We start from the raw sequence: 13,173 nt of genomic DNA, 5'->3' as shown, positions 1-13,173 counted from the left end.
TACTCTTCCACTCTGGCTTTCCTGCTGTTCTTTCAATATCCCAGACATGCTGGAACCTTAGAGCCTTTGCACTGGCTGTTCCCTCTGTCTGTAGCAGTCATGTCTAGAATCAACGCATGATGAACATCCTCACTTCCATTGAGCCTTGACATTAGGAATGGATATACATGTCTCTATTTTGGGAAACCACAATAAAAATTGATGGTAGAGATGCAAATATGAGCAGGATAACAGGGTGGGAGAGGGCCAGGGAAGAGAGAGATCAGTGAAGGACTTGGTTCGCCGCACAATAGCCTCTAAATTCCTTGGTTAGGAAATTGTTCTCATCGGTAAGTATGGCAGGACAAAGATGTCCATGAATGAATCCCTGGAACCTGTTACTTTATGTGGCAAAACAGACTTTGCAGAGGTGACTAACTTAAGGGGCTTGAGATGGGAAGATTTTCCTGTTTTATCGCAGTAGGCTTGATGTGATTAAAAGGGTTCTTATAAGAGGGAAGCAAGAGTGTCAGAGTCAGAGAAACAGATGACATGACAGACGTAGAGATTGGAGTGAGGTAGTCGGGAGCCAGAGAAAGCAGGGAGCCTCCAGAAGCTGGAAAAGACCAGGGAATAGGGCTTCCCTTAGATCCTCCAGAAGCAATGCAGCTCTGTTAATATCTTGAGATTTAGTCCAGTGAGACACATTTTCGACTTCTGACATTTGGAGCTATACTCTAATACCTTCGTGCTATTCTTATTGCTGTTGTAACAAATAACAACAAACACAGTTCTACTAATTTCCTCCTCAAGGTAGCGTCTCAATTTTGCCAACACTGGTTAGCATACTTAAAGTTTCATTTTGAGTCTCTGCCAACTCTTATCCCTCTCAATCTGCTCTACATTTTTTCTTGATTTTGTATTGTGCTTATGTTCTGATATACTTTGTAATTTACTTATTGATTATGCTTATCATGGACAGGGATTCTTGACTATTTTATTTATCGATATATCCTAAACATTGAAAACATTGGCATGTAGTAGATGCTCACTAAGTGATTGTTGAATATTCATCAGTAAAACATACTAGAACATACAAGATTTTCCCAACGTAGCAAAACTAGTAAGAGCTGAACCGGGATTGGAACTCAAAATTCATTCCCTGAACCCTTCTTCTAGCAGCCACATTGAGGAAGAAATTACCAGGGCTGTGTTTCAACACAAGTGTTTTCCTAACCGCAGAATTAAAGTCTGGAGGCCCATGTATCAATGTCTGTATTTATGAGAGCCCCTCTTTCCATCTCTTTCTTTTCATATTTTGTTAATACTGTAGGTTTTATTGGTCATTTTATTTTTTCATTTCCCAAGACAAAATTATGTGGCTTTATCTTTAATGCTACATTATCAATACTTATAATAAATAATATTTTTCAATATTACTCAATATTCATGATCATTACTATTGGTTAATGTTTAACTTACATTAGCAATTGTTACTATTTTTATGATGCTAAATTACTAACAGCTAAAACACCTTCTATATTAAAATGTATATTCTAGGGCCACTCAAGAGATAATGAGCACTTTACAAAGAAGAAATCTTGTTTCTTACCTTTGCGTCATTAAACAGATCAGGATTTGGAGAATTAAGCCCTAAGTAATCATGCTATTATTTTGATCTCTCCCCTTTTTCTCCTTTTGAAATGGAATACTTTAGTTATCAGAAGCCACTTTAAGTGTTTTTTATATATATGTCATAATCCGAATAAAAATAGCATTCATGGAGATTTCTTTCAGAGCCCTTGGTAAAACACTCCATCGTGAGTCTCTGTCAAGATATCTGAAAACTTTTTCTTGGCTTCTGGCTTTGAACAAAGTTTCAGACTAACAACAAGGCTTCATTGTGCACTGAAATTTCTGTAAGGCAACATTCATTCAAGTGTTGATCCGCATTTCACCATCCAAGAATAACAACAGTTATTTATATAATTTTATCCATGTTTCTGTTTTTTCCTATCCATTTCACCCTTTCACCCCACCCCTGCCGAAACACTGGAGCTTGTTTGGGATGGGGGTGGGGTGCCATGCAGAGTATATACACATACAGATGTTTTTCTTTTTCTTTTCCTGGTCTTGCTATGGGATAGACAGATTGGACTTTTTCTTATTAATGATATTATTTAAAAGTTTGGAATTGATTATAATTTAATCATTTGTAAGTAACAAAATAAGTCTTCATGATAAGGATGTTTATTGAGCAGAAGTTAGCTTTATTCAAATTAGGGTGACACAGAGGACCAAGGACTACGAGCTAATGTACAACTGTAAGTGGTTTGACTTAAATAAACAAAAGTCCAGGCATTTCAGCTAAAATCCCCACGAAAAGCCAACCACTAGATGGGCATCCATATGACTCACTGAAATTTTCTATGATCTTTTATGGCCATCTGAGTCCATGAAACTATAGGACTAACTGTTTAAATCCTTATTGAGAAAGCTTTGTCAACAGCTTGAATTGAGTTATATGGGATATGAATTGTGTTATATGCAATGTGAATGTTCACGTCTTTATGATAATATATGCCACCCAAGCTACATAACTAGTTATGTTAGCTAAAATACACTAAAGTGTAAAAAAAATCACAGTTTTCTATTTAAGGAAGTCATGATTGTTAAAAATAATTTTAAAATAGTGTGCTAGATTCTTCTAGTATGATATATAAATTTTTATATGGCTCCACGATCTTTTCTACATTTAATGACAGAACTAGTGGAGGGAAAGAGAAGGGACTAAGCCAGAGATCAATGTACATACAAGTATACTTTTACCAAAAAAGGAGATTGACTGGCAGGAGAATTAATAGTATGCAGAAAAGCAAGGTGAGTCCAGTTGCTGTCACTGTCACTGAAGTCACAGTTACTGTCAAAAACAGCCTTTCAGGAGAAGTTTGCAACTGGATTTGGGGCTGTGGGCAGATAAGTCACAGGAATGATTCTATTGTGTACCCTCAAGTCATCCATCCATCTAACAGTCAGAGGTGCAGGCTGAAAAGATGTTGCTCCCAGTGTGGGGAACTGCCAAAATCTAGTCAGGATATTAGGCCAAGAGAAAGGACCTCAGGCATAGGGGAAGCCAGCTGCAGATTCTTAGAAGTGAGTTAGAGAAATACTGGGCTAAGCTGGGTCGGTGAAAATAGACACATGGGAAGGAAGCAACTCAGTGGTACCATGTCTCAGTTTGGGTTCTCCTAGAAGCAGGCTGTAAGCCTGTGATTTAAGTGCAATTAGTTCATTTGGAAGGTAAAGAGAATACTGTTAGAGGAGTTGGAAAGTGAGGCAAAGGACAGAAGGCATTCAACAAAGGGCATATTACCAGCACAGCTACAGCTGTGGGCAACTGAAGCTTAACCCTGCTGGAAAATTCGGGAGCTTAGGCAGAATTATCTCAGGGGTAGTCTACCTAGGGGTGAGGGAGCTGGGGTATTTTCACTTCAACATCCCTAATGCTTCCAGTCTGATGTGTGGGTCAGGCTCAGGAGCAAGGAAAAAAAAAAACCACTGGCAGAGAAATGAAGGTATTGATAATTGAAAAGCTCATGTTCTTGTCAAACTTGTCTGGAAGATTAGAGAAGTTTGAGTCAGCAGACAGAGAGGTTCAGAGAGAACAACTAAAAGGCAGAGGGAAAGGCAAGAGGTAACAACTCATCTGCTGACAAGCACTTCCCACTTCTCCCATGCCCACAACCACCACTACCTCATTAGCAGGGCAGGAAGGAGTCTACAGGGGCAGCAGACACTAGTGTTAACACCTGTTAACTGCAGTTCCAACCTCTTCTAGAATTTCTACAAGGGCATTGTAAGGTTTCCTGAGGTCAGGTATCATAACCAGGAGGAAACAGATCTGAGCAAAGAGAATAGAATTAGGAACCACGTCAAGAGACCTAGATTGGTGCCCAAATACTATTAGCTAGTTTTATATTTGAGACAATTTGTTGTGTATCACTGTTTTTATTTTCTATGGGAATCATAGAGTATCGGTTTTACTTTCTAAGAGTCCTTTAAAGAAATAAATTGTGATAACTTTGGCATATGAAACCCTTTGTAAATTATAAAGCACCATAAAAATGTTTTTAAAATTATGATTAATTTACATTGCTGGCTGAAAACAGTGTCAACTCTATTGTCTATATCCATAAACTGTCTTAAAAAGGAGGTGTTTGAATATGGACACTTCTTTTTTCTTGAAACGGAATTGTTTGTATAAACACAGGCTAAGGTGTAAAATAAACTTTAGGTCACTGATTAAGACCACTAGAGTGTCACATCTAGTCTACAGTCCTACATCAAAATATGGAAAATATGCATGAAATTGACTTATAGATAAATGAGGAGTGAACAGCCAATTGATTTGAAAAGGGTAACTTTTTTCATTGAATGAATAATTGTAAAGATATTTCTAACTTTGGCAAGTTTCTCATTTTATGCATCTCTCATTTTAGGATGAAAAATTTTGAAAACAGTACTTTATCATTTTCTCCTGAGGAAAGTTTTGGAGATGACAGTGGACTTGCTGCATATGTGGTTAAAGCAATAGACCCATCTATTAACTGGGAAGATATCAAATGGCTGAGAAGACTGACATCATTACCAATTGTTGCAAAGGGCATTTTAAGAGGTTTGTTTATTTCTCTACTTGAATTCATACCGATTTTATGATCCTTTATGGATGTGGTCATAATATTCTTAAAGGAAAATAAGGAAAAATTAACATGGATATCGAGAGAGATTCCAATTCTCAATTCTCTCTTTTCATGTTAGTGAATAAATACCTCTTTACTCTTAAATATTCTGAAGCAGAGCTAAACTCTCATGAAGTAGGAAGTTAGCTTTTTACAGACACCTTTAAACAATGGTTTAACTTCTTTTATTTGCATCCATGTTGTCATCCATGATTATTAGTGCTACTTACTGTGGCAGCATTCAACTGTGGGGACTAAATAGTATTAACCAGAAGGTTCTGTGCCATTCATTTATTTATTCATTCATCCATTCTCTTATTCACTCACTCACTCATTCATTCATTCCATAAACATCATACATACTGTGTGCCAAAATTTTTTTATAAAATAAAATAATATCAGATCCTTGGATAAAAAGACAATGTATTTTGTAGGAAACACGCATTTTGGGTCCAATAAAATGTTATACAGAAATCTATGCAATGTAAGGGTGTGGCTTAAACAAGAATATGAACAATTATATAAGAGTGGGTTAGAAAACACTTTTCAAGATGAAAGTTGATGCTGGAGTTTTTTGTCATGATATCAAGCCAATAGACTCTATTTCAGACAGAAGTATTGGCAGAATAAAGCAATTATGCTTAATGAAAAATAAATAAGCCATTTAGAGAATTTGGGCTTCAAAGTGCCTGGAACCACTGAAGTGTCTCGATTAGAGAAGCAACCTCATCGGTTAAGCATTTTAGAGAAATCATGCTTTGCACAATGGACCTAATGGATGGAGGTGGCAAAATTGTGGCCAGGGAAGACATTTAGAAACTGTTGTTGCTCAGAAAAGAGATAATTGTAGGGATAACCTAGACTAATGGCAGGGAGGGGACTGAGAAAGTATAATTAAATTAGAAAATTAAGACAGTTAATCACAGAGATGGCCCAGGGGAACTGGCTTTAAAACATTAAGGAAGAATAAAATTTTAGTCTAATTTCATAATTGCTTCAAATGAGGAACAAAGATAAGAAGAAGGTCATTTTCTTTTCTTTTTTTTTTTTATTTTTTGACATGGAGTTTCACTCTTGTTACCCAGGCTGGAGTACAATGGCGCGATCTCGGCTCACTGCAACCTCCGCCTCCTGGGTTCAGGCAATTCTCCTACCTCAGCCTCCTGAGTAGCTGGAATTACAGGCATGCGCCACCATGCCCAGCTAATTTTTTGTATCTTTAGTAGAGACGGGGTTTCACCATTTTGAGCAGGATGGTCTCGATCTCTTGACCTCGTGATCCACCTGCCTCGGCCTCCCAAAGTGCTAGGATTACAGGCTTGAGCCACCGCGCCCAGCCCGGTCATTTTATTTTCTAACCACCTTTTCAATTTAGGATTTCCAACGTGTTTCATTTTCTATAACTTTGTCCCTTAAGATACGATGCAAATCAGTTTAATTAGATTTACTATCACATATTATGTTGATAAATATTTTGATTTCTAGAACTTCATCTTGTTATCACTTTAGCTAGGACCACTGCTACCACCACCACCACCACTACCACTACCACCATAACCACAATCTCCATGACCAACTCCATAACCAGGACAACTGCCACCACTTATACCACCACCACTGCTATCAGCACGACTCCCATTACCACCATGACCACCACCACTGCCATCTCTAGCACCTCCAACACCACCACTACCATCATAACCACAGTCTCCATCAACACCACCATTACCAGGAACAACTACCACCATCGCCATCACTACCACTACCACCACCACCACCATAACCACAACCACCATCAACACCACAATTACCTGGAACACCCACGACCACCCACCACTACTGTAACCACCACCACCATCAACACCACCATTACCAGGACAACCACCACCACCACCATCACCACCACCTCCCTTTTCTTCTCATCCATATGGATTTCTGGCTTGTTTTTAAATGTTTTTTGTGACATTTTACACTTATTAGATAGCCCAAATATTTACTTACTAAACTTCTTGATGAAAACTATGAATCTTTCTAATTAAAAAAAGTTCAAAAACCAAGAGAAGGAGAGATGCGGGCATGTGACATTTAAAGGGAAATAACTTATTTATACATGTACAGTTTACATTGTCTAGTTTTCTGTAACTATTTGGTTCATTTATTTAACAAACAAGAATCATCTCTATGACAACAATTACACCAAGTAACACATATGCTCAATCTGGATCTGAAGGGAGTGGTGGCAGGGTAACTTCTGGGAAATCCAATTTTCTCCACATCACAGGTCCTTATCAAGAAGTCACATGGATTGACTGAGAGTCGCCCATCTTCTTTCATTTTCCTTTTACAGAAAGTACAGGTTATGTTTGCAGGAACATGAAGTCATGAGCAACTGGAAAGATCTCTACCAAACGTCTGACTATTTCACCATTTTAAGAATTGTATTTTAATGAATGCAAGTTGGAATGCAAGATACAATCTCTTATTGTGGTTAACTGCCCTTGGAGAACTTCAGTGCAAGCTCCAAACATGTACTTGAGACAGGATTTGGTCTTCATCAGAACTCGCACTAGCAAACGAATGGCTTTTTTGAGCAAAGGCTGAGTGCTTTCTAGAGTTTTTTTTTTCCTTTTTCTTTTAATTTTTTTCAGTTAGGCTGTCTTGCTTCTATTGTGGCTTTTTGTTTCTGAGAAACTTTTCTCTAGTTAGCTCTTCATACACAGGCATACCTCAGAGATATTGCAGGTTCAGTTCCGACCACCCCAGTAAAGCAAGTCACATAGATTTTTTGACTTTCCAGTGCATATTAAAGTTACGTTTTCACTATACTATGGACTATTTTGTATAAAAACCAATACATATACTACCTTAATTGGAAAATATCATACTCCTAAAAAATGCTAATGATCATCTGATCCTTCAAGGAGTTGTCTTTTTGCTGGTGGAGGGTCTTTCCTAGATGTTGCTGGCTGCTAACTGATCAGAGTGCTGGTTGCTGAAGGTTTAGGGTGGCTTTGGTAATTTCTTAAAATAAGACAATGAAGTTTATTGCATTGATTAACTTTTCCTTTTAGGAAACATTTCTCTCTACCATGAGAAGCATTTTACCCACAGTACAACTTTTTCAACACTGGAGTCAATCCTCTCAAACTGCTGCTGCTTTATCTGTGAAGTTTCTGTAAAATTCTAAATCCTTTGTTCTTTCAGCAATGTTCACAGCATCCTCATGAGGAGTCGATTCCATCCCAATAAACCACTTTCTTTGTTCATCCATAAGAAGAAACTCTTCATCCATTTAAGTTTTATCATGATTGCAGCAATTTAGTCGCAGCTTCAGGCTCCACATCTAATTCAGTTCTCCTACTGTTCACATCTGCAGTAACTTTCTCCACTGTAGTCTTGAACTCAAAGTCATCCATGAGGGTTGGAATCAACATCTTTCAAATTCCCATTAATGTGGATATTTTGACCTCCTCCCATAAATCACAAATGTTCCTAATGGCATCTAGGATGGTGAATCCTTTCCAGAAAGTTTTCAGCTTATTTTGCTCAGATTCATCAGAGGAATCACTAACTATAGCAGCTATAATCTTATGAAATATATTCTTAATTAATAAGACTTGAAAGTAAAAATTACTCCTTGATTGATGGACTATGGAACGGAGGTTATGTTAATAGGCATGAAAACAGCACTAATATTTCTGTGTTTTTCCACCAGAGCTCTTGAGTCACTAGGTGTAGTGTCTATGAGCAGTGATATTTTGAAAGAAATCTTTTTTTTTTTTTTTGTGAGCAGTAGGTCTCAACAGTGGGCTTAACATATTTAGCAAACCATGCTGTAAACAGATGTGCTGCCATCCAGACTTTGTTGCTTTATTTATAGAGCTGAGGCAGAGTAGATTTAGTATAAACCCTAGGATTATACTAAATCAGCATAATATTTAGTACACTATTATATACTATAATATATAGTATAACTATTTAGTATAGAAGCCCCAGGATTTTTGAAATGGTAAAAGAGCATTGGCTTCAGGTTAAAGTCACTAACTGCATTAGCCCGTAACAAGAGAGTCAGCCTGTCTTTTGCGGCTTTGAAGCCATGTGTTTGTTGACTTCTCCTCTCTAGCTATGAAAGTCCTAGATGGCACCTTCTTCCAATATGAGGAAGGCTTGTTTGGAAGAAGATGCCATACGGCCTGTTTCATCTACATTAAAAATATGTTGTTCAGGCCGGGCATGGTGGCTCACGCCTGTAATCCCAGCACTTTGGGAGGCCGAGGCAGGTGGATCACGAGGTCAACAGATCAAAACCATCCTGGTCAACATGGTGAAACCCCGTCTCTACTAAAAATACAAAAAATTGGCTGGGCATGGTGGCGCTTGCCTGTAATCCCAGCTACTTAGGAGGCTGAGGCAGGAGAATTGCCTGATCCCAGGAGGCGGAAGATGCAGTGAGCTGAGATTGCACCATTGCACTCCAGCCTGGGTAACAAGAGCGAAACTCCATCTCAAAAAAAAAAAAAATATGTTGTTCAATGTAGCCACCTCCATCAATTTTCCTAGCTAGATCTCCTGGATAACTTGCTGCAGATTTTCCATCAGCACTCAGCTGCTTCATCTTCACTTCCATGTTATGGAGATGGCTCCTTTCTTTAAGCCTCAGAAACGAACATCTGCTAGCTTCAAACTTTTTTTTCTGCAGCTTCCTCACCTTTCTCAGCCTTTATAGAGTTGAAGAGAGTTCAGGTGTCGCTCTGGATTAGGATTTGGTTTAAGGGAGTGTGGTGGCTGGTTTCGCCATCTATCCAGACCACTCAAACTTTCTCTATCAGCAATAAGCCTGCTTTGCTTTCTTGTCATTCCTGTGTTCACTGGAGTAGCAACTTTGATTTCCTTTAAGAACTTTTCCTTTGCATTCACAACTTAGCTGTTTGGTACAAGGAGCCTAGCTTTTGTTCTATCTTGGCTTTTGACATACCTTCCTCACTAAGCTTAATCATTTCAGCTTTTTGATTTAAAATGAGAGGCAAGTGACTCTTCCTTGAGTGCTTAGAAGCCATTGTAGAGTTATTAATTGGCCTGATTTCAATATTGTTGTTTCTTGGGGAATAGGGAGGCCTGAGGAGAAGGAGAGAGATGGGTGAATCGCCAGTGAGTGGAGCAGTCAGAACACACACATTCATGGATTAAGTTCCCCATTTTAAATGTGATGGTTCATGGCACCCCCAAACAATTACAATAGTAACATCAAAGATTACCAATCACAGATCAACCATAACAGATGTAACAATTATGAAAAAGTTTGAAATAGGGTGAGAATTACCGAACTGTGACACAGGTATACGAAGTGAGCACGTGCTGTCAGAAAAATAGTGCTGATACATTTGCTTAATGCAAGGTTGCCACAAACCTTCAATTTCTAGAAAACTCAATATCTGCAAATTGCTATAAAGCAAAGTGCAATAAAGCGAGGTATGCCTGTATACATTGTTCAAGATACTCTAAAAAATATTCACTTAATGTATTTAAAATTGCTGTCATGTGTCTGGGATTTAGTTATTACACTCCCCTAAATCAGAACAGAGTCTAGGCCAAAAGTTCCAAGGATTTGAAAGTTGAGCTCAGATCCTGAGTACTTGCATTTCACTTGGGTATATTAAATTAAATATGGAAATAAAATATTAATAGGATAGCAAACAGTGCCACTGCCCATTGACGACTGTGTTTCTCATTCAATGAACTTAATGGCAAGTTCACAAATATGGAACACCACACTCTAAAACTCTAAGAATTAATAAAAATATCCAAGATTCATGAACATTTTGCTAAGTGGTAATATTTTGGCACTTTCATTAAGGCAAAATTGCTTTTCTCTCTGTGTTAAAATAAAATGTAAAACTGTGGACAAGGCTGCATAAGCAGCTAATAAAAGGGGCTTATATCCGGTTATAAATTATCCTTATTGTCTTTGCTTCTCTAGAAACTCACATCCTATCCTCTGAGTAAATAATTCTGTCATGCTCCCTATATTCCCAGTACTACCTACAGAATATGAAAAACCACTTGAAATGAGGGCTGAAAACAGACTGTTACTTAAGAAGCATTTAATTCAAATGGGAGGCACTTTATTATTGTAATCCTGACTAGGATGTAACTATTATAAACAGAACTCAAATAGATTTGCCAAACGTATCCTGCAAACAAATCTTTCTCCACCTACTCATCTTCTTAGTTTGTACTCCCTGCACCATCAGAGGAAAATAGTAATAATCATTAATATTTATCTGAGTGTTCCACATGTGTCAGGCACTTTCTAAACACACATTCAACTTGTTTAATCCACAAGCTAATCATATGTGGATCAGCATCCTCATTTTATGGTTTAGGACAATGATGCACAGAGAAGTTAAGTAACTTATACAGAAAGCAAATAGCAGATGTGGGATGTAGGTCCAGGTGGTCCAGTGACTTAGCCTAAGCAGTGAATCACTTCTTCCTCCCTTACGGGATTTGTTTATTGATAATATTTGATTTCTCATGATGCAGGATGTAGCTACATTGTGGAAGACGTAGGAATATAAACTGGAGAATTGTACATATGCTCAGTTATGAGGTTGAAAAATACCACTGTCTATGTTTTTTAAGTGTTTCTTTTTACGTTTGACTAGGTTTAGTATCATGTACATTACTAGATAACCAGAGCAAATCACACCAATTCTGAATATAATTTTATACTATTTACAAGGTTATTTATGACAACACCTAGATTTTAAAAATAAATACCATGTTATGTCTCTTAGGGACATGTCAGCTCATGGAAACATTAAAGGTGAGCTGTGCAATATGGCAGCCGCTAGCCACATGTGGCTATGTAAGTTAATGGAAATGAAATAAAGGCAAAATTCCAGTCTCTTAGTCACACTGCCACACTTCAGTTGCTCAATGGCTACATGTCTAGTGGTATTGTATGATGGAACTGCACAGATCTGGAACATTTTTATTATCATGGAACGTACTATGGTAGTACGTTAAGGCCCTATCTTTAGAGAACCATTTATGAAATATGTTTGAAATGAAAGTGTATTGGGCTTCTGGTTTAAAATGATGGACTGAGTAAACATGAACCCTCTCATTAAAGCCAAGACCCCATTGAAATTAAAGTACAGAAATGCAAATATGTACACACCAATGACAGCAAAGCAAAGGAGTATGAGGTGCAGAAACAGCAGAGAAATTTTAAGAAACTTTTGAAAGCATGTTAATAGCAGGAAAACATAAAGAAAACCATACCTCAAGATAGGCTTTCAGGAAATCCTAGAGGAGATAGGGGTAGATTATGTAATGGAGTGCTTGGAGGCTGTAGGTAAATAGTCTGCAAGGATGGCAGAGGGGGAACTGAAGACTAAATGAAAGGTGACTGACCGTAGATCAGTGTGGGAAGCTATCGTGCCTGCCAGAAAACCTGCTCCTACCCCACTTTGCTCGCAACAGTGGACACTTGGCATTGACTTCTCAGTAAGAAAGTAGCTGATCCTGTCTAAAGAAATCAATGAATGGCTGGGACCAAATATGGGTGGGTGGCATTTCCAATATGACATGATGCTGTCCTCTTTCTGACACTTGACGAGCTCACAGTCTAATTGCCTCTTAGTTGACATTTCCTGCCTTTTCTCACATGAACTTCCAAGAAAGAATTTCCATTGCAGGCAAGGACTTGGCAAGAATGAAACTAATTTACAAAACAATACAGCTCCTCAATCTTCCTTCCCTAAATATAAATGGAAAATTTAGCATCACTAGGAATATCAGGAACATCAAAACATAAAAAAATCAAGATGAATCTATAGAAAAGTTGATCCCAGGAAAAAGAGATAAAATAAGAAAAAGAACTCTTAAAAATCCAAATGATAGACTCAAAGAAGTTGAAAATATATATAAATAGGAAGAGTCTGCCATGAAAAGAAAACTAGAGCATAAAGAAGAGTTCCCAATGATTAGAAAAATGACTTCTGATTGTTTTAATATAGAGAAAATCAAGTCTAAAAGGCGCTCTCAAGGATTAAAAACATGACTGCTGAAATGACTGAATGGCTGAGCAATGAAGTCAATGACATTTCCCAAAAGGTAAAACAACAAGGAGAACAATAAGATAAGTAGAAAGAAAAGATTATTTCATGAACGTACATGAGGAGCACTTTAAAATGTCCAGTATCCAACTGATAGTAGTTTCAGATAGAAAAGTAAAATAGAGAGGCCTGGAAAAGTTATTAAAGACCAATAATTTCTGAAAGCTGGTGATGTAAACCATTAGAACAAGAAAACGAATCACAATTTATCACATTCCTTATAAAATTTCAGAAACATAATGCATAGAAGAGAGAAAACAAACATACAACTGTTTACTTATAAAAGAATTCAAATCAAACTGGTGTCAGTCTTCGCATCAGCAATGGGTACT

At 37.7% G+C, this 13,173-nt stretch overlaps 1 protein-coding gene across 2 annotated transcripts in view; it reads left to right on the top strand.

Moving 5' to 3' along the window:
- The window catches only part of HAO1 (hydroxyacid oxidase 1), a 51,986-nt gene that overhangs the window by 26,844 nt on the left and 11,969 nt on the right, over window positions 1-13,173 (top strand). For both annotated transcript variants that reach the window (XM_017971952.4, XM_002747346.7), the window contains one exon: window positions 4,479-4,654. In XM_017971952.4, coding sequence (XP_017827441.3) covers window positions 4,479-4,654 — 176 coding nt within the window. The remainder of the gene's footprint in view (window positions 1-4,478; window positions 4,655-13,173) is intronic.

Source organism: Callithrix jacchus, chromosome 5 (genome assembly GCF_049354715.1).
Source record: "Callithrix jacchus isolate 240 chromosome 5, calJac240_pri, whole genome shotgun sequence".
NCBI classification, from domain to species: domain Eukaryota; kingdom Metazoa; phylum Chordata; class Mammalia; order Primates; family Cebidae; genus Callithrix; species Callithrix jacchus.
This window is presented reverse-complemented; position numbering and strand designations above follow the sequence as displayed.